Source organism: Grus americana, chromosome 8 (genome assembly GCF_028858705.1).
Source record: "Grus americana isolate bGruAme1 chromosome 8, bGruAme1.mat, whole genome shotgun sequence".
Taxonomy (NCBI): Eukaryota; Metazoa; Chordata; class Aves; order Gruiformes; family Gruidae; genus Grus; species Grus americana.
Window position 1 is genome coordinate 5,198,360 of NC_072859.1, and position 21,147 is coordinate 5,219,506.

At 50.3% G+C, this 21,147-nt stretch overlaps 2 protein-coding genes across 5 annotated transcripts in view; both read right to left on the reverse strand.

Moving 5' to 3' along the window:
- TNR (tenascin R) overlaps nucleotides 1-9,839 on the reverse strand; it is a 90,630-nt gene extending 80,791 nt beyond the window's left edge. Inside the window, exons 1-2 of one of the 2 annotated variants that reach the window (XM_054834113.1) lie at nucleotides 9,318-9,839; nucleotides 4,156-4,310 (exon numbers count right to left, since the gene is read on the reverse strand). The gene's annotated coding sequence lies outside the window, so the exon portion shown is untranslated. Of the gene's footprint in view, nucleotides 1-4,155; nucleotides 4,311-6,192; nucleotides 7,316-9,317 lie in introns of those variants that run through there. The other variant, XM_054834112.1, reaches the window with a different exon arrangement.
- Nucleotides 9,840-9,985: 146 nt separating this feature from the next.
- COP1 (COP1 E3 ubiquitin ligase) overlaps nucleotides 9,986-21,147 on the reverse strand; it is a 127,527-nt gene continuing 116,365 nt past the window's right edge. For all 3 annotated transcript variants that reach the window (XR_008578104.1, XR_008578103.1, XM_054834115.1), the window contains 2 exons: nucleotides 13,106-13,150; nucleotides 9,986-11,115 (listed from right to left, as the gene is read on the reverse strand). Coding sequence is in view for 1 of the 3 variants with exons in the window: in XM_054834115.1 (XP_054690090.1) it covers nucleotides 11,098-11,115; nucleotides 13,106-13,150 (63 nt within the window). In the remaining 2 variants the exon portion in view is untranslated. The remainder of the gene's footprint in view (nucleotides 11,116-13,105; nucleotides 13,151-21,147) is intronic.

A 21,147-nucleotide genomic window follows, 5' to 3' on the forward strand; every position in this document is an offset into this window, starting at 1 on the left:
CGAGGAGTTAAACCAGACCTTCCTTAATCACCGTAACAAGGTGGCCCTAAAAGTATCCGTGACTCCGGAGATACGATTTCATTTCCCAATTTCCCCACGTTGCTTTAGGTAAATTGCCTAATCTACCTCCTGCCTCTGTAAAACGGAAGCTCGTTGAGAGATGTGTAGCCCATTAATAACGACGAGCCGCTTCAGCTCTGGGGATTAGTGCCCCCTTAGATGTATAGGGACTCACACACCTGCACCTATGCACGCAGATGTCCTACACGGAGTGAAACCCACAGCTCCGAGGGAGTAGGCAGCAATTTTTGATGGTCTCAGACACCAAAGCTGACTAAACCTGGTTGAGCTACACCCAAAGGGTGCCACCACTGAAGCGGCATGCAACCTTCCCGACTGTAATGCAAAGGCCTGAGTTGGAAATGAGGTATTTCAGCTGCAAGAAAACTCCCTCTTTGGTTTTACAGAGGTACCAGCAAGACAAAAATTATGTTCCTTGGACCACGCCGATGGAAAAAACCCCAAGAAGCCATATTCAAGCAATAGAATTAAATAGCTGATGCGTCCCTCCTGGCTTTCTCCTCCCAGGCTCCTTGTTGTGGTGGGCAAAAGAACCTGGCTGGGTCCTGCCTTGGATGCTGAAATCACGTCAGCTGGAGAAGAGGAGGTCATTGCTCTCCTCCACCTTCCTGCCATGATGGCAAGCTTGCAAGTCAAAGTCAAGGGCAACATCCCCAAAAGTCGTGGTTTTCTGACAACGGCCACGCCTGAAGGAGAGGTTTCTCGCCCGAGTGCCTCAGGGCAGGGTGGCTGGGTGTAAAACTGGCACGCTTTAATTCCCGTGGTAGTGGAGATGCAAGGAAAAAGCAGACCCAAGCAGGGTCCAAAGCTGTCACCCAAAGCAGAAGAGGATCCTTCATGAAACCTGTGGTGAAGCTGAGGAGCAACACACAAAGTCCTGTACTCTTAAATGTACTTCAGAGCAAAATACACCCCCAAAATGAGAAACTCGCTTTTTTTTTTTGCAGCCAGCACAAGAAGTTTTCCAAGGGACACCTCTGGAGGGGAGAATACGTGGCTTGCATGAGGCATGGATGGTCGGAAGTGGTCCCTGGGGAAAACTAGAGATGTGCATTTAGAAGAAGTCTGCTCCCCTTTGCCCCTCCGCTTCTCTCACGCTGTTTCCAGCTCTTTGGCCATAACCACCCAGGTAGCCCGGGCACCCTCACGCTCTCCGAGCCTGCCTTGCTGACGCCAGCGGGAATCGAACCTCAGCTGGACACCCCGGGGGTTTCCATCCCTGCGGTAACACGGTGCATTAGGGAAAAGCACCCTCCAGTGAATGAGACCTTCTGGGCTGGCCTGAACACCCCAGGATCCCCCGCTGTGTGGTGCCCTTTGAGGAGATGCCCTCTCCCAGCACAGCCCTCAGGATCACCGGTGCCCGCCCGCATCCCCGGGCTTCGAGCATCCCTGCCCTCCCCTGGAGTGACGGGAGCTCTGCCTTTGCAGGAGGAGTGTGGGAAATGGCTTTTATTTCTTCTCCCAGCGCTGATGTTGGGGACGGCGGCTCCAGGGAGAAGCTCTTACGCAGAGCTACGTGTACGAAGCTAAACCGCCTCTTGCCGGGGGTGATCCTTACGTGCGCACAGAGGAATGAGCCGGGGCTCCGGGCCTAAATTACCAGAAAATTAAACATATGTCTCCATTCACCCAGGCGAGGAATTAGACGTTGATCCGTCCCGATTCCATCTATTTCAATTACAGCCGAGGGCAGATGCTGCCTTTCCCGCGCAGAGACCCCGGGAACGCTGAGTAACTCCGGAGAGGTCTCCAGCCCGCAGCGCTTTTCCGCACCCTGGGCACAGCAGCTCCAGCGAGTCCCATGGCTGGGGGGGGGATGCTCAGGGCCGTGGAATGATGTTCAGGGCCGGGGGAGGATGCTTGGGGCTCTTGGGGGATGCTCAGGGTGCCAGGGGGATGCTCAGGGCCCTTGGGGGATGCTCAGGGCCCTTGGGGGATGCTCAGGGTGCCAGAGGGGTGCTCAGGGTGCCGGGGGGATGCTCAGGGCCCCAGGGCACCGACAACACCCCGAGCCGCTTCCCCAGGAACGTGCAGCACACACAGGGCTGTAGGTCCACGGATAATAAGAGGGAGCATACTGTAAACCAGGGGCGATATTAAAAATGTTTGACTTTAATCATGAAAGCAATAAACCCAAATCTTTAAATCCATCTAATACCCTACAATCAAAGCCCCCAAATTATCTCCTGTCATGCAACGGCTGAATGAAGGCGAGCGCTGGCAGGGGCGCAGAGAACAGCAGCGGAGTCGGAGAAGAGCCCTGCAGAAGAGACACCAGCTTTGCGGCAAGGCAGCCCAGCTGCTTCATCGGGCCGTGGCACCGAGACCTCAATCCTCCCGGCGACGGGCAGGGAAAGCCTGTCCCCAGCTCGCTGCAACGTGCTCCCTTAGTGCAGGGTTTTGTGTTTCCGAGGGAGAGGAGAAATACCTCGAGACGCTCCAGCGGTGGGAAACACGGGCGAGCCCTGGGAGGTGCCCTGGCAGCCACAACCCGTGTTGTCCATGGAGGTGTCTCTGTCTTTGGCCTTGCTGGTGAGAAGCATACAGCTTCGCTGTGAAGCTGGGGGAAGTTGGTCTTTTTTTTTTTTTTTTTTTTTTGATGACAAAACAGTTTGTCTAACATTTCATATGCAAGTAATAAATATTAATATTATAGTACGGCATCACCGTGAAGTCTAACTACTGCGGCAGGCGGGTCGAGCCGACGCGGCTGTCTATACAATGCTCATTAGGAGAGGAGACCTTTTGGAAAACATCCAATAAACCTGCGCTTAGAGATCACTGGCAGCACAGGAGAAACCAAATGGAGTTTTTTTATTTCACATTTTAAGGAAGGACACGGATTCGCTGCCGAGAGCGCAGAGATCTGTCGCTCGCTGTGAGGACGAAGCACCTCCCGGGTCTAAGCGTGAGTCGTGTCCATCCTTCTCCATCCCCAGCCCCTCCTTGACCATTCCTGGGAGAGCCCCAGGAGAACACTCGCCCACGGGGCAGCTCCGAGGTTGGCCGCTGCTGCTCGGGGAAGCGGCTGTGAAGCTGTGCCCCATCCTTGGGTCTCAGGGTGCTGCTGGCAGCATCTTCCCTGCTCCTCCCCGGCATTGGCTGTGTCTCACCACATCCACCCTACAGCCAGTAAAGCACCTCGGGTGGAGGTGCTGCCACTGTGGAAGAAGCCACCCTGATCTCCAGGTGGATGAGGCGCTTTCCTGCTGGCTTTGCTGCTGGCCTGTGCTCGGACCCACCCCCAAACACCTCTCCATCCCCTCTGAGCTGGCCGGCGCCTGGCCCCATGGGAGAGGTGCCACCCCACGAGGGCTCCTCTGAGCCCTTTGCAAATCACCCCAAGGCTTTGGGGCATCGCCTTCGCTTTTTTCTCCCCCTCCGTGCCCCTGCTTTGCAGCAGCCAGGCCACCCTTAGCTGCTCAGAAATTCCCTGGGGCAGCCGGGTCCCCTCCCCAAGCGCGTGGCACCAATTTGGTTTTTCTCCCTCTCTCCACCTGTCCGGGGTAAGCGATGCCGACGCAAACACTTCATCATCATTAAAGCATCGTCGCCGCGACAAGCCCTTGCTTTCTCATCCGTCAGCAGTGCGGGCCACGCAGAGAGCATCTCCATCGCCGGAATAGATAGCCCTTAAAAACGGAGGCAAGAGTCAAACAGCCTCCGGGGGCTCGGAGCATCCGTGCGGTGGGAGGGGGACCCTCGGGGGAGAAGCCCCCCAAATCCTTCACCGCCCCGGGCAGGCACACCGACCCGCCAGCCAGTGCCACCGAAACCCATGGCTTGGCATCCCTGTGAGGAGAGGCTTTGCAGGCTCGCAGACAGACAAATAGCTACGTAAACAGCCACGGGGAAAGCGGGCACCCTGGGGACGTCGGTCCAAGGACCGTGCTAAACGCAAGCATTTTAAACCCTGATTTTTTTATTGCAAACAAGCGCCACGTGCTCTGCTGTGGTGCAGCCAAGCGGGGAAGGTCTCCTTCCCCTTGTGCAGAAGAGGCCAACCCCCCCCCCCCCCAAAACTGTCTCCTTACTCCCGCGGGAGGCTGGTGCCTGGGGGGGTCCCTGTACCTGGGTCAGACGGTGCTGGGGATGTCCCCTCGCTGGCTGCGTGGTGCTGGGCTCCCTCTCCGTCCTCCTCCTCCCAGCCCCGTGGGGCAGAGGCAGCTTCACGGCTCCGGTGAGGATTGCAGCATCCCCCAGCGACATCAGGGCGCTACAGGTTCCTGGGGGTTTTTAAAATGCAAAATGCCCCTTAGCACCGCTACTGCCGCACACAAGGCTTTTTGATGTCACAGGAGTGTATTACAGTAATTAAACCCCACGTTTAGACTTAATATCAGGTATGAAAAGGAAGCACTGGCAGCTCCGGTGCTGTTCAGCGGCCCCACGGCTGCTCCACAGGTGAGAGAAAGAAAGGGTCTTTAACCCCACGTCTCTGCCTTGGGATAAGGCTGTGCCATCCCACCTTTGCCAGCAGGTTGGGCGCATCCCGGCTCCTTCACGCGCCCCCCAGCTTACCCGAGCAGAGCCGCTTTCCTGCAGGAACCACCGCGTACCTGGGCTTTGCATGGAGGCAAATTTATGCCCATTTTACAGCTCAGTAAAACTGAGCCCAGAGGTAGCAAGGGCAAGGCAGGAATTACTGGGGTGGTTCAAGCTCTTTGACCACCCTGAACATCGCCTCTGCCGATATAGCGGGGTCGGGGGCAGGCAGGGCAGCTCGCCGGGTCCTGCCGAGCTGGGGGTGCCAGGGGGGACCTGTCCCGAAAGGAACCAGCACCCCGGTACCAGCACTCCATCGCTTGGCTGCGCACAGGTTGTTCGGGGAAAAAAAAAAAAAGATGATAAATAAAGATAAATGGAGGAGAGCGGAGCATGCCGGCAACCCTTTGCCATCATTCCTTTTCTTCCCTAAGCAGATCAAATTATGACCTGAAATCACTGAATACATATTTTATTATGTGGATAATTTAAAGGATGAGGGTGAGACAGAGAATTCATAAGGTACAGTCATGTTAGAAGACAAAGAGTTCCCATTAATCTCCTGCGGGGAAAAAACTGAACAGGAGAAAAGGGGAGGGGGGGCTCAGGTTGTAATGGATGCTGCCCTCTCCTCCTCCTCCTCCTTGTTTTGGGTGAGGTGGGACACACGGGGATGTCTTCTCCACCAATACCCAGACAGAAGCCGCTCCTGAACATCTCGCAAAACAGACGCGGCTCTTCCAGCCCTTCCCAGCCCCGCCGCCCTTCGCCAGCAACACAAACCCAACGCGTTGCACGTAAAGGGCTTGGAAATCGGCTCTCCTCCTCCTCCTCCTCCTCCTCCTCCTCCGCGCAGCGCCGGGGAGCAGGGGAGGGGGTCAGGATACAGCCGTACCTTGCCCCCAGCCCTGGGTAGGGCTGGCCCATGCGCGCGTCCCCCCCCTCCCCAGCACTCGCAGCCCCCAGCCCGCCGCTCGCCCTTGCCGGGGCCGTGCCGGGGGGCAGCGCCATCGCGGTCTGCTGGGCTTTGGCCCGTTTCGCCCCGGCTCGGGCGCCCGTCTGGCGCCAGCTCGAGCGTGATGCTCTTCTGACTTTGAGGGGTCGGGCTCTGCTTTGCTTCCCCTCTGCACCCCCCCCGCCCCATTAAGTCACGGGTCGCTCCGCAGATCGATGCCAGCTTCAGGATGTTTTTCCGTCACCGCAGGAGGGGGAAGAGCTGCTGGCTCTTAAAATTTGTTTTAACTGCAATGAAAAAAAAAACCCAACAAAAAACCCCCTCCATATAAAATAACTGTATATATAATTTTATAGGTATTTGAAGCCATGGCACTGGGCTGGGGGGGTGAGGGCTCGTCCCTGGAGGTGATGGGACAGGAGCAGCTGGGCTGGTGGCTTCAGCCCAGCTCCTGCTCGGCTCCAGGAGGACGAGAGGAGCGTGTTTTCCCTCTTAAACACCTAAATGGTTTTATGGGGATTTTGACAAGTCAGATTAAGCACCATAATCAAGACAAACTTGTTGTTTAAATAAGGCCCCTGAGGACAAATCAGAGCTGCTGAGCGTTTTCCCTACCCAACCCCGTGCATCTCGCGGGCGGAGGGTTGGGCGGTGGGATGGGGTCACACCTGCAGCACGAGTTGCCCATCCTCTGGCGGTCACCATCCTCACTGCGGCGTCCAGAGAAGGGGACACGTGGGATGGTCCAGCGCCGTCGCACCTCCATGGCTCGGTCCATTGGAGCCCAACGCCGTGCTTGTGGCTCCCCACGGCGTTGGCCAGCCCCCTCCGGGAGGCTCACGATGCCAAAGGGGTTACAACGAGGGAACCTTTCAACGAACACATTTCATTTCTGAATTAAAAGCCCCTGGGGCTGCTCTCCTTCCTGGCACGGCCCCTGGTGCGGAGCGGGGCGGTGGGAAGGCAGGCGGGGCTGGGAGGGCGCAGCGGCACTCGCCGGTTTGGGATTCACGTCGAGCTCGCGCTGCTGGCTTGGTTTCAGCTGTCACATGCTATTACTCACGCCTCCTAAGGATGGCCTTTACGTTTGATTTTTTTTTTTTTTTCCTCTGAAAGTCTCCAAATTATTTTTCTTGGCTGCCTGAAAGGATTTTAAGACACTAAGTGACAGCGCGCTGCCCAACCCTCGGAGGGGCGGATGGATTTTGGGGAAGATGATGGGGTTGGAGATGCTCACGGAGCTCTCCCTCTGCTACTCGAGCAAGGCTCCAGGTGAAAACCAGCCCCACATTGCTCCCCACCACCACATTTTGGGAGTCAAACAAGAGCATCAAGGTTGATATATCTCCCCAAACAAACTGGGGAGATGGCAATGCCTTTAAGAGAAGGCAAAACTAGGAGAGGAAAAAATTAACCTGCCTCTCTCTGCTGCCGCATGGACCAGAGCCTTTGGGCAAGCAGCTAGCACAGACGAGAGTGTGTTTCCTCCCCCATGAGCTATTTTCCACCGCAGCCCGTAGCAGGCACGGTGCACGCACTTGCAATTCCAGGCAGATGAAAAGAGGCTGCGATGGGTGCACGGAGCCCTCCGTCACCTGGAATGGTGCACGGAGCCCTGCGAGATGCTGCGGTCCTGCAAGAACCGGAACCACCTTCTCCCCTTGCACTGCACGTTGGCCAAGGAAGGTTCATGCTTTGTTTTCTTTCTCAGCGTTTATTCCTAAGAGATGTCCAAAAAACCTCGCTTTTTTCCCCCCTCCCAAGAATTTTTCCTGCTGCTCGATGTCATAGGACAAATTCCTGTCCTGTCCCTGCTGAGTAACGATGGCCAACCATCAGCCAGAGCCACACTGAAGGTCCGAAAATTAAGATGGAAAGATTTAAAACAGTTTCTCAGCCAAACCTACTCAACTCAAAAGGCTCGTTAACACGTGGAGCAGAGGAAGTCATCTTGTTTTAATCCAACCAACCATTTTAATTCACTTATGAAGACGCTGGGGTTAGCACCGCTGCCTGCACACAAGACGATCTCTTCAAGGCAAACGCCGCAGTGAACCCTCTGCTTCGCCCCCAGACCGCCGCAGGTCCTTGCTGGCCTCCGAAAAGCCGCGAGAAAGGAAAGAGGACTTTTGAGCAAGGAAGGAGTTAGATTTGCCTTTCCAATTATCCGCTGCTGTCATTATGACCTTCCATAGTTAAACAAAATTACCCTAAACAAACAAGGCTCCAGCGCTCGGGTTGAACGCTGGCATTAGCAGCCGTCCGCACTCACCGCTGAAGAGCCCTGACATATTGATATTAATTTAAATTTCCCCTTGACCATCATTTTCGATTCCCTCCAGCGCTGAACTTCTTTTTAGCACTGAGGCTCGTTCCTCCTACTCTTCTATTAAACGCTTTAAAATTAATTAAAGAGGCTGGCTGGCCAGGCAGGGTTTTAAATTCCCTTGCTCAAAGAAAAATCTGACTCACCCAACACCTCTCGCAGGGACGCAAACGCTGGAGGCAAAACCGTTCTGGGGCAGCTTCCAGCCAAGGGCTTTGTAACCCTGTTCTTTCAAAAGAAGAAAATGAGAATAAAGACTCTAAGTGCCCACCATCTGCAATTAATTTTCACAAGGAGAGCGATTAAGCGCTGGAACAAGTTTCCCAGAGGGAGGTAGGAATCTCCAGTCCTTGCTCGGTTGAGCTGTGAACATCTCCAAGCCTTGGAGCAACCCCATCCAACTTGGAGGTAAGCCCTGCTCTGGGCAGGGGATTAGACCGGAGACCTCCAAGATCCCTCCCAAACTCAATCACTCCCCGACTCTAAAAAGGCTGAAAACCTGATAGGGACCGTTCGTTGAGGAAGAGAGCCTAATTAAAAAAATATATTGACCAAATGCTGTTAAAAGAAAAAGAAAAAAGATTACAGTAAGTAATTATACGCGACTTAATACGTCAACTGCAAAGAGTTACCTGAAGGAAAGAAAATTAAGGGGATTAAAATAAGGAGCGTACCGTTTGTGACAAAGAGACAAAGACAAAAAATGCCATCAACTTGTGTTTATGAGCCGCTGTGTTTCTAATTAGGGCCAGACACCGCATTTGAATTTTATCTTGATTGAAACAGAATGAAAACCGAAAAAAATAAAAGCGGCCAACGTTAAACTGTTTTCCCTGTTTAATGCAAGGACTAACCTTACAGCATTCAAAATAGCTGGGGTTTTTTTCTTCTGTTTTTAAGATCTCGGCTTCGTCAAAGTGATTTCAATTTAAAACACAGAGGACCTTCAAGTGGGGGGAGAGAAGGAATGAGGTCACCTGCCAAGCAGTGGCTGCGTGGCGCGGAACTGGGGTACAACAGCAGCGGCAGCTTGCAAAATCAATTAGTAGGCGTCGATAAATAAGTCAGGGGACGAAGGAAACCCGCGCCTGAAACCAGGGCAAGCAGCAAGAGCAACGGCCATCGCTCCTCGTGCCGGTCCTGCCTTCGGAGGTGGCTCCCTCCGCGCAGCCCAGCAGAGTCACCCGGCACCGAATTCTCTTAAAATGCAGCAAAATGGAAATCAAGCCAGTGCTCAGCGGGACGCGTCAGACAGCTGCCATCAGGCAGAAGGAACCAATTTCATTTCCTTCTGCCACAGTGACTCGGGTGACTCATACGACGGAGACCTGCAGGCAGCACCTCGGAGCAGGACACGCAGAGCCCGCTCGTCTCTCTCCCTTCCTTCTCTCGTTGCTCTCACCCCCCACCAGCGCACCAGAAACCACGGAAGAAAACCAGCACGCGGCATCGGGGGCCCTTCCATACCTCTCTTGGAGCCGAGTGTCACGTTTCTCCCCACCGGACAAGGCTCTCCAGACGCCAACAGCAATTTCAGCACGTCCCACACCCTTCTCGGCGAGAGCCAGAGCTGAAGGAGCACCTAAGTCCTCTGCGGCCCCGTGGCGACGGGCACCAGCGTTGAATCAGGACAGGATCCGCCCTGACTCTGCTGTAAGGCTCCATCCCCGCTCCTTCGTTCATACCCCCAAGAGTTATCCCTGGTTTTTCTTTTCTGTCCTCTGACCAAAAGACCTCGCAACCCTTCCGGGAAGAGCAGAATCAGGCTTTTAACACCTGGAAGACGTGAGACACCTTTCACACGCTCCTCGATGAGCGGCCCAAGCCTGCGGCAGGACCTTGCTTTGCTGACACGGGGAGCCAAGTCCCTGCAGCGATCTCAGCCTCAGAGGCGCGCCGCAACGAACGAACGCGGGGAGATTCTGTTTGCAAACCGAAACGCTTCCTACAGGTATTGCTGTATACATCACACCTTTGCTACGCGCAGCCGGGAAGAGATGCTACGCCCACCAATTCCGCTTTCAAGCTTAACGAGTTCTGGCAGCAATCCTGACAGCTCAGCACGACAGCTACTCCTGAAGACCGTCTGCACCTTCTCACCCCTCCCGCTGTCCTGCCAACAAAGCAACAACGACTCTCAGCATCATGGTTTATTCCCCCTCCGTATGTACAATTAAGTGTATGCATGACCATTAAAAATAAGGCTACTTATATCATGGCTCTGAAACACATTACAAACCAACTCCATCCCCTCTCTTGTTACAACATTCGAAACGCTCGGCTTCCGTGGTGCGCAGGGAGGGACAAATGCAACCAGACCACACGGGCGATTCAGCGGTGCAGGGCTTTGGTAACTGGATCTAGAAGCTTCCTCCTCTAGCCGAGATAGTCAAACGCAGCCAGGGCAGCGTGCGTGTGTGCGTGAGGGGGGGATCGTTATCCCATGACGTCTTGGTGAGGTCAGTCCGGATCCCAGGCAACGACACGGTGCCGGTGGCAGGCAGCAGAGAAGCCCAGGCTGGCGTGGATGGAAGGACAACTTACTCCTCTCCTTTGGAGCTGCCCCTTTGGGGTGAGGCAGGGGCATAAGGAGAGGGGGAAGGGGAAGCTGCCCTTCTCTTCTTGAGAACCAGAGGACTTCAGTCTCCAGAGGTGTCAACCTGGGTGACACTTGTCAACATTTTTAATGCATCTAAACAAATAAAAATAAATCAAAGGAACAACTGAACCATATCATTATGGGATCTCAAAGCAGATTGCTTGCATGTCCAGGTAAGACTTAGAGACTTTCTTTTTCCAATGGGGATGAAGGAACAGTCCAGATGAAAGTAACGGGAGATGTGCAACTGAGGACAGCCCTGTGTGGTCCTGTAAGCTCCCTTCCCAAGTAAATCTGTTCCCATATGCAACAAGAGAGAATCTTCCAGCTTCAGCTTGTGGCTCAATAAATTTTATTATTCCTTTTTGTTTTTATTTAAAAGAATTTGTTTTCCTATCATAAAAATTAGACAACCATACCACCACCAGCAGCAGCAAAGTCTGTGGAGTTAATGTTGATGGCAGACAGTTCACTGGCATTTCCAGTGTCTCAAAACGTCCTAGAAAGTCCATAAATGGAAAACCCAAACATGATGGTTTTGAGGAGGAACATCAAGGTGGTTTCGGTTTCTTGTCCCGCTGAGGATCCCAGATGAATACTGTAGCATACCAGCTGGACCAAGTACCTCATGCCTTGAGAGAAAACCCTTCATACCAGCTCCAGTACCTGATTAGTAGGGAAGAGGAGACTTTTAGAATAGCAATTTATGACATTCATTATCTCCTACATCAGCATATAGATCACTAGGACAGGACTGACCCTTCTGTCTCCACCCCTTACCCTTTATTCAGCAGCATGCAATAATATCACACAAATGGGATAAACACTTGGCAAGGATCCCAATTTTGATGTCTGCTTGCACGAGGATAAATTACAGCACGAAGCAAAACCATCCAGTTGCCTCATTTCCACACATCCCAATCAACCACCTCTCAGAAATCTTGCGATGGAGATCAGAGGTTTGCTGCTCCTCAGCCCTCTGTGCCCACATTTCCCTTTGTCCACGCCAAGATGGTGCAGCAGCCTCTGAAGGCATGGTCTAGAGATGGTCTGGAGATGGCAGAAGAAAAGTGACTACGGGGGCCGTCACCTGCCGAGTGATTTGCACAGGGTATTGACCCAGGGTGGTTTTACTGGGGAGAGTTCCAGAGCCCGTGGGTACTGGCTGGTGTGGCATCGAGCCCCCAGACTGGAGTGGGTTTGGGCAAACCCAGACCCTTCCCAGACCATCCCACCTTCCTCCTGCGCGCTGCAAAAGGCAAATGGAAATACCAGAGTTCTGACAGCCCTGGCTGTTTGCATGTTTCTCTGTCTACCTTCTCTCATTAACAAGCGAAGTGCATGAGCAAAACCTCTCCTCTCTAATCACTCGCCTGTTGTTGCTGGATTCACTTCAAGATATCAAAAGTGTCTGTGCATTTTGTCCATTTTACTGAGAAGGAAGTGCCCAAAGTAATGAGCAACCAATTCCACAGCCTGCTAAATAAATCACCTACGAACGAGAGGCTACAGCATCACATGCTGCAAGAGCAGGAGTAACCAGGCCACTCGTGGCCTAAAAAGGAGGAAAAAAAAAATTAAATCTCGACACACAGTCAAACACAGACCACTTGGATCTCCCTCCATGCCTGCTTTTTTTTGTGATTTTTCCAGGACCATTCAGACCAGAGTTGCTGGTCTGGCTCCAGAGAGCTGCTATCGTCACAGGGATGAGAGAGGAAATCAGGATGAGGACCTCAGCTTCATGAGAGTGACAATCCAGCGTGTAACTTTGCAAACAGCAAAGAAACCCCTTTATCGGCAGCTCCAGAAAGCTGCCAGAGCTCTGGGCTACAAGCCTGCAGCATTAACCACCAAGCCTTAAAAGCACGGTGGAGGTCAACGCTGCTGTGTACAACTCGGGATGGCATCAGACCTGGGTTCTCTGGAGGATCAGCACCAGCCTGGGTTTGGGGACTGGTTTTGCTTGGCTGTCTGATGTAAAGAAGGACAAAGTCTCTGCCATATTAGTTGACCTTTCACGGAAGGAAATACATTGAACAGACACTCTGGAAGATTTTTAATTCAAGCGCTGAAAACCTGGCAGAACGCTGGCTTCTCGGTGCACAGGGAAGGCTGTTGCTTTCACAAAACCCTGCGCTGGCAGCTGCTGTTACGGCCAGCCCGGGCGCCAGGAGTAAGCAAAGCGAGGGAGCATCCCTGCTCATTTCAAACATTGCTCCAGCCGGCTGCACACCAGGAGCTCAGCTTTGAGCCCTGCCGCACCCTGCGTCGGCGGCTGCAGCCAGAGGATGGGTTCCGGTTAACGCCGGCGAGTTAACACGCAGCCTCTGCTCTGCCGCAAGAACCAGCACGACCCTTGGGAAGATGCTTGCGCCAGGCTCTCCGTGCTACCAGGGACCCCAAGGAGCGGCAGAAGCACGGCGGGTGCTGGACGGCCGCCAGCAGCTCTTCTACACCTTGCTTTAACTGGGTTTCACTGCTGGTGCGCTGTCTGCTCGCTCCGCCACGTGCAAATACATCATTTACATTACAAACTTCCGCAGTTGGGATGACCTCCTCTAATGGTTTCTCCTGGCTGCACGGTTTCTCTGACCTTGCTCTTTATTAACAACAGATTCAAGCGTTTAAAGAGGAGATGCATGAAATAACTTACCTTAATTGTACCCTGACTGTTAGCAGCAATCAGCACGTTGGACTCCTGGAAAAAAAAGCAGAGGCACTATCACAATCTGCCATTGCTTTTTTTTTTCCCTCCCCTCTTTTTCTGGAAGCAGCAGCAGTTGTTTTTATCTAAAACATTAGAAGTACATCTACTTTGAAAGGGACTTAACTCTTCCCATTTCCAAGATGCTTTCAAGGCTAAAAGTCTTTATAAAAGTTATATTACCTTAAAGAATTAGAAAGCAATAATCCTTAGTGCTTGTACAGAGCTTTAAATCTCCAAAGCAATTTACAAACATGAATTAATCCTCACAGTCTCCCTGTGAAGTGGGCAAATAACAATAATCATTTTCATCTTTTGGCAGCATACGGACAAAGGTCTCCAGCACCCTAACTAAACCGACTAATCACTGTGACAAAACCTGTCTGGCTCTGAGGCCAGGAAACCTCTCCCACAGCCAAGAGGTTTCAGAGAAGTAAAACAAAGACGAGCAACGGCAGATACACCCAGTTTGGAAGGAAGATAAACAGAGAAGGCTCCAGCCCCGCTTTATTCAGCAAGGCGGCATCTATTTACCTCCTGCCAATTGATGGAGTTGCCTTTGGAGATATCCTGGTTGTTTGCAAATTAATGGTCTGCTGCATCAGTCAGGCAAGCCCCAGGCAAAAACTAGGGGAGACAGCCTCTGCTCTTCAGCCCGCATTCCTGACGTGACCAGCGAGCGCAGAGGCACCCTCCCAAACCACAATCGTTCAGACGAGAGGAAAATCCAAAGGAAGGATATGGTGCCAATAAACCTAAAGCATGTAAGTGCTGGGGCGCTGGCAACAGCCCTGGAGATGCCCAGGTTGAACCACTGCTCCCAGACCGGTGTCCCACGTCCATCCTCGTGCCATCGATTGTAGCGTACGCTGCCAGACCGCCTGCCGCGAACTGTTTTCTCTAAAGATAGCTGATATCTTTTCCTCAGGCACATTTTTCAATTTCTCTCACTGCTGCTATCCATCCCCAGACAAACTTGCCGTAATTATCCCAGCGCTTAACACATGCATTTTTAATAAACTCGGTGACTGGAATACGCCCTGCTCCAAAGGGAGCGGAAAGCCAGCTCGACCCAGCCCCAACGGGGTTACGCGCTGCCTCACCATGAGGTTCGGGACTTTGCACAGCCACCAGCTTCGAAGCAGAGGGAGAAAAGTCCTTTTCAATGCAAAAATCCACTTATCAGGTAAGAGTAGCCTCATGGTGGACCACTGGGCTAATTGTTGCAGGTAGATTTGTTCACCCTGGTACAATCATTAGGGGATTACTTAAGACTCCTGATATTATCTCACCAGTGATCCTCCAAGTCAAAGCTCCTGAAAAGAAAGTATATCCTCAAAGGAAGCGCAGACTCCAATTTCTATTAATTTGGTGGCTAAGAGAGTCAGGTCCTGTGAACCGCTCAGCTTCAGGTTAACAGCATTAAAACCCACCGCAGGGGAGGAATGCAGATATAAGTGTGACTTAAGGACCAAAACAGGGTCTGGGATGCCCGATGGGATTTTGGAGGCAAGGGAGAGACACTGGCAGCTATCTAGCACGCAGCGCAAGAGACTTGAACTCCTGAGTACAGATGATCCAGGGTTTGAACGATTCCTGTTTGCACTGTGAGTGATTGGTAATTCATCCTGCTGCTGCAGTCTGCTGGGGTACCACTGTAAATGAACTCTGGTTCAATGAACAGTTTTACCTGCTAAATAAAATAAAAATGCCAGAGGGTAATATACTCTCGCTCCCTTGTTCTTCAGAAGCTACTGATTTTTTTTTTTTTTCAGCAGGGTCTGAGCTAATCACCGCTCTGCTGCTTTCACCCACAATCATGAGATGCAAACGGGAGCAGACAGCAGCAAAATTAGCACCAAATCTGTCATCGAACAAACAGTGACTTGCTTGTTAAGGCACTCTAGCACTGCTTCCTCGGGAACACAGCTAAGTAACTTGTTTTTAAACCTCTAAGGAAACAATTCTCTTCCTTTTGCGTTGCCTGTAAAACAGCCAATATATTTAACACATTAAACGCCTAAGCAAGTCGTGAGGTTGCTTAAATCTGTAGGTAACTCGCGACAGCCGTGTGCACGTTGAACCAATCCTCTCGTCAGGACACGTGTGAATGGAGTCACCACGTCCCCAAAAGAAAACCACCGTGACCGCTTAACTGGCAGAATATCTATTTCCCCTAGCACACTGCTACGAGCGTCTATGTATCTCAGGCATAAAAGCAGAGTATCACCATCCATTGTGCTTGCACGTTCTACTTTACCATCATCACTTGGTGTTTCTGTGCAGGGCAAGAAGGTTGAAAGGCTGGCCTTCCTCATCTCTCCCAAATCCGTTGTCTGCAGGAGCCAGAAACTCCCAAAGAAGAGGCAGGGGTATGTTGGAGATCCTCCCCAACTAAGTAGTCGTGCTCTGAAGAAATCGGGTATTAAAATGACTGTTCTATGCATGCACCTCCTCCTATGGGCGGTTAGCACCTGTAGCCCTTAACAGGAGAGGCAGAAGGTGCCAGCTGCCTTTGCTAAAACAAGATTGAAGGAAAAAAATAAATGAACAAACACAACAAAAACCAACAGATGAGGGTTTACTGCCTGGCAAGCAACAGAATTTTGTTCTGGGCGGCTGCTAATCTCAAGCATTACTGCACCCCGGTGGAAAGCCACCGACTGTGTAACCTGATGAAATGTGGCAACCTCTCCTCTGCACATTGAGGCAGATAAGGAGCGATCGGTGGAGAAGTGGCGCGGAGCGCTCGGGTCCCCTGCGATGAGATAACGTTGCATCTCAACAAGCCAGGGACGGCCATAAAATTGACGGGAGACAGCTCAAGAGTTTTGGTCCTGTTAAGTCAATAGAAAAGAGCAAGGCTCTAGGGATGACAAAAGTATGCGTCGTCTTGTCTCTTTACATATTAATTTAGAAAGATTAATTGACAAATGTGGGTGCATCTCAGGACTCACGTTAAGATTAACATAGGGTGCAGGTCCAGAACTGCTCTAAGATGCTCCAGGACTGAAGTCCTGTGCTAAGACTTATGAACAGCCTTCCACACACACGCCAACTTTTTCCTCAACTGCAGAGACAGCCTGAAGGACAGTTCCTTGACATTGGGAAGGACTTGACTCCACCACAAATCTTTGTTATTGCCTACAGACTGGACACATATCCACACAGAGGTAGGCATTATGCAAAATGAAGTTGTAAATCAGTCCTGAGTGCAAAGACAGACCTGACAGAAGCACCTCTGTCCTGAACCTGACACATCCCCGTTCTCCTGGATGCGGCACTGGCTGAACACGACTCGTCCACCCACAGGAACTTAGAAGCGTTTGCCCTTGGGATTTGAAGGGACTTTCATTGATTACACCAAAAGAAGAAATTTCTGCAGCGCATTCTTGATGGCAAAGAAAAACAAAATCAAATTTAGGACCTTCCTGAGTAATGAGATACCTGCTACATTCATCATTCGAAGGAATTATTTACCCGGTGACAGCTAGGTTTTGAAGCATACTGATTTCCTTCCCTCCTAGATGAGCCCTGTATTTGGGTGGCCCTGGGGAAGCAATTTGGGCAGGGAAGGAAGGGAGAAGGAAAGCCTGGCTGACCGCTGGCATTCATGCGAGAGCAGTCGGCAGTAAGAGAATCAGAAATGCTCTGGATTTTTCATGAAGCTTGAGGAAACTCAGCTGAACAACTGAAAATTGTCAGAGCTGCTTCAGTGTGACAGGGAGTAAGAGACAGCTGAGATCGTAGCTCTTCCACTCTTTCTTTACATCTTTGTGCAAGAAAACATTGGCAGGGGGCTAAATGAAAGTCACCACATCTGGACAGCTGTTAAAACAGCTCACACATCTCCTTGGAGCGACACACACTGATAATATACAAGCGGACTCAACTCTACGGAGCAAGTGAGAACTCCAGACATCCTCCCAGTAACTGCAAGGCTCCTCTGTCATCCCTCCTCACTAATAAAGAGCCACCGTGGACACCCGCCCGCAGCCACAGCGCTCCAGGAGCTAAGCACCCCTCTCGCCAGCGTGCTCGTGCAAAACCACAGCCGAGTGTTTTATTGTCTTCCTTTCCTGGCACAAAATAGAGAGCCTGTCCCAAAGGGGCTCAAAATAGGCAAGATGAGCACAAATCACTTGCATCTTTTTTTTTTTCCCTTTAATATAATCCTTTGTGAGACCATTCCTCCTCTATTATCCCACATATATCAATCCTTAAAATGAAATTCAGAAGCTCACACTGAAGAAAAAAAAAAAAAGCTGGAGCATGTTCTACACAAGAGGAGGAACCCGGACGCCAACTCTGAAACACCTCGGTGCCCCTGTTGGGAGTGAAACTGTGAATCAGAACATTTATTTATGTACATAACCTACACTTTTATAGTTCATAAACACGGTAGTTTTGCAAAAACTAGTCTTACCAGAAACAGAGTCAGCGTATCTGAAGGTGGGAACTGCAGCGGGTAGCTAACAACCACGGCTTTGACCACGTAAGCCACCACATCAGAGGTGCAGCAGCACTCCTCCGTGCTGTTAGCTCGACAAAACCAACCCTGAAATAAACTTAACCGACTGTGTTTCCCTCCAGGCCCACACTGAGGAAGGAGGAAAGTTTGGCTAAGGAGAAGTAGTACGACGTGGACTTATTTCTGACTTTTACACTCTCCCCTACCTCCTACAGGTACCAGCAACAACGGGCTGAAGGAGGTGTTCCTCAGGAGGATTATTAAGACGCGAGCTGCGTCTCTTCAAATTGTGCGTGCACATGTTCATGCAACGGACTGGAAATCCTATTTGGGACTTTCACGGTATTATAACTAATTACAGGCCACGAAGTCTGCGTTTGTTATCCCCCCCTCCTGTGCACAGATAAAGCACATTTGCCTCAAACTTCCAGCGCAATTGTCATTGCGGTAAGCGTGAATTTTCTGCATTTTTCAGCTAGGTTTGTTCTAGGGATTCACAGTTAGGATTCTTAAAGATCTTATTTTAAATTAACAACTTCTCACCTTCCCACCCCAGCACACGTTTTTGCTAACAAACGGCTGGTTCGTCAGCAATTCTCTTTCAAGCAGACTCACTGACAAGTGACCCTGAACACTGAGTCAAAGGAACTGGAGCCTAATTAAGCAAAGTTGTTGATACAATGGGAAAATGTAGTGGGTGAGAAAGCTTGCACTCAAACAGCCATTGTCTCATGTTATTTATAGGCAGAATAAAAATATATAGTTGAACTAAATCTAGTGCTCTTTGTGCAGAAAGTCCTTTCTTGAAGTAAAACTACTCGGTCCTTACTGAAGATGGCAACTATTACTCAGGTGAGTAGTAGTCCTTACTGAAGATGGCAATTATTACTCAAGCTTTTAGGACTGAAGCTGCAGATCATCTACAAGACACATTTCACTGAAACTTTTCCCATCGATATCACACGCAAAGCTTGCTTATACATCAAGATGTGTGAAAGCTGTTCCCCAGCAGACCACCACTGCTTGACTGCTCTTCATCTTGTAATTAGCAGATTCTAACGGCTTTTCACTCAAAACCCCCTGGGATCCAGTTATTTTCTTGTTGTATGACTCAAGTCAGCTTTTGTTTTTGAAAGAAAATTACAAATTCTAACCTAGGCGACATGATGAACCTTCAGCGTACAAAAATCAAGGCTTTTAAAAGCTAAACTGCTAGATTAGATTTCTTCCCAGCAGGATAACGTGTTGCACGCGGAATTATATTTTCTTCTTTCCATTGTTGCGATACAATCGTTATTGACGAAGGGGCGCACGGTGGGATGGTTAAATGTGGTGCGAACCCCACTGTCTCCCTGTGGGCCAAAATTAATCCCATCACACTCACCTAACATGAATCTCTTCTGAACAATTTCAAGGGAATACCATCTATACTGTGAACATCAGGCCCAAGCAGAAATTAATGACTCCTTTAAAAACCGAGCACTTCTTAAAGAACGAGGTCTTACATACAAGAGATATCGTACCAAGACATTTCAGGAGCAGCAACGCCCAAGTCTTTAGGTTTTAAACCTGGAACAGAACATGCATGCCTAAACTGTGTCTTTTAATCCTTAGAAACTATATTTTTATCTCATTCTGAAGGAAATTCCCTTGTATACACAGAGATAAAGCCTCTTTAGGCTTATCTGGGCCAAAAAAAAAGGCAACTCAATATATCTGAAAAAGGTCTTGTATGTGCTTCTAGCTCCAGCTACAAATATACAATCTTTTGGGGTTTTAAGTTTACAAAGGCTACACAATAACATCCGCACAGCGAAATAAAGATATTTACTTAACACATTAACCCACAGATTTACAGGCGACGGCGCTCCTTTGGCTTGTTTTCTATGGAAAGACTTGCCCGCAATCATATGCACACGCGTATAGTTTCTTCTCACGTAGGAATTCACGGACAGACTACAAAGGGGAGAAAAGCTTTCAAATAAATTAGTGTTTTCATCATCCTACATCACGCAGACTTTGCAGCTTCTGCACAAGATGAAGCGCGTCTCGCTAGGAAAGGTGCACAGGTAGAAATTCAGCATCTCCTTGAATCCCTCCCCTTGTTTTTCTGCAATTCCAGACTTTAACCTCTGTAGCAGGGACGCTTTTATCAAGTTTTCTGACCACTTTCACATCCGGTATTCTCTAACCGCAACTCAATATGTGACTATATCCCTCTTTTCTGCACCCTGAAGCAGCAATGTTCTCATTTTTGGATTTTACACTTAATGCATTTCTCTACCCCTATTCACACCAAACTCAGCACAAGAAGATGCTGTATAACTGGAAGCTTATTTGCTATCACATATAGCCAGGTCTCTGTATTCCCAGCACATGGGTGCCCAGAGGAAAGCAGTCCAAGGCTTGCTCCGATGACACACTCAAATAAGTAGTAAGCTATCCCTCAGCCAAGTGAGAAATCACTTTTTCTTAGCATGACCTTTCTTTTCAGCATGTAACTCTCAAGAAAACGAGATCAACACGGCAACTGAAGACCAGGCTAGAAGAAAACAGAAGTACGGGTGCGTACGGTGCTGCACACAGGCACCGATTTGCTCGTTTTTACGCCGTCTTCTGAATTCAAGATGGAAACGGAGACCAACGAGACTGATGGGAAGAGGGAGAAGAAAGCTCTGCAAAGGCAGGAGAGCCAGCCAGCAAAGCCCACCCCAGGAATTGTTGATGTATTACAGGCGACTGCCTCTGTAATTTAGTCATTCTGGAACAAAACTGGTTTTGATGAGCGCCTAATTTATTTAGAATTCAAGATGAGAATAACTCGTCAGAGGCTTATTATTCTGCATCTACTGCAAAGTGAAGTACGCAGCTCTAACAGCTGTTGCACACTCCCCATCAGGCAAGGTAGGGAGACATATGTTAAAACCAAATTATGTTGGCATTAACCCCCCTCCCCCAAAGGGCAAGTCTTCTCCTCCTCTGTCTGTGTGAACATCGAGCTCCACTACCCATCTATCTGTGACAAGGTCTTTAAAGCTACTTGTTCCTGTGGTCGTATATCCTGGGATTTCAGACACTCCCCATAAACAATACGCTCAAGGCCTTGAACAAAGCGGCAGCGGTATATAAATATAGCTTGCAATAAGCCTACAAAAAACGTATACATAAACATGCAACACATTAGCATCAATATTGCAAAACCACAGGAAATGGCTAGGCATTCGTTTAGCGAAAACAGCTTTTAGCATCTATTCTCTTAAAACTTAGAGCCCCTAAATACTCATTTGGCAATTCTACATAACGCAATGCCGTACGTTGCTTGACGACTACATAGTCCAAGACCAGCGTTCCTACTGCCGATACATTTTCCTCCTTTCTCTTCTACTGTTGGTTGCACTCAGTCATTACATCGTGCTGGAGGTGATGAATTTAATCTCTCCCTAGCCAAGGTCAGGCTGCCCTGCCCATCGGTGCTGTATGTGGCAAACCCAAGCCCCGGGGTGCTATCATTACTATCGCT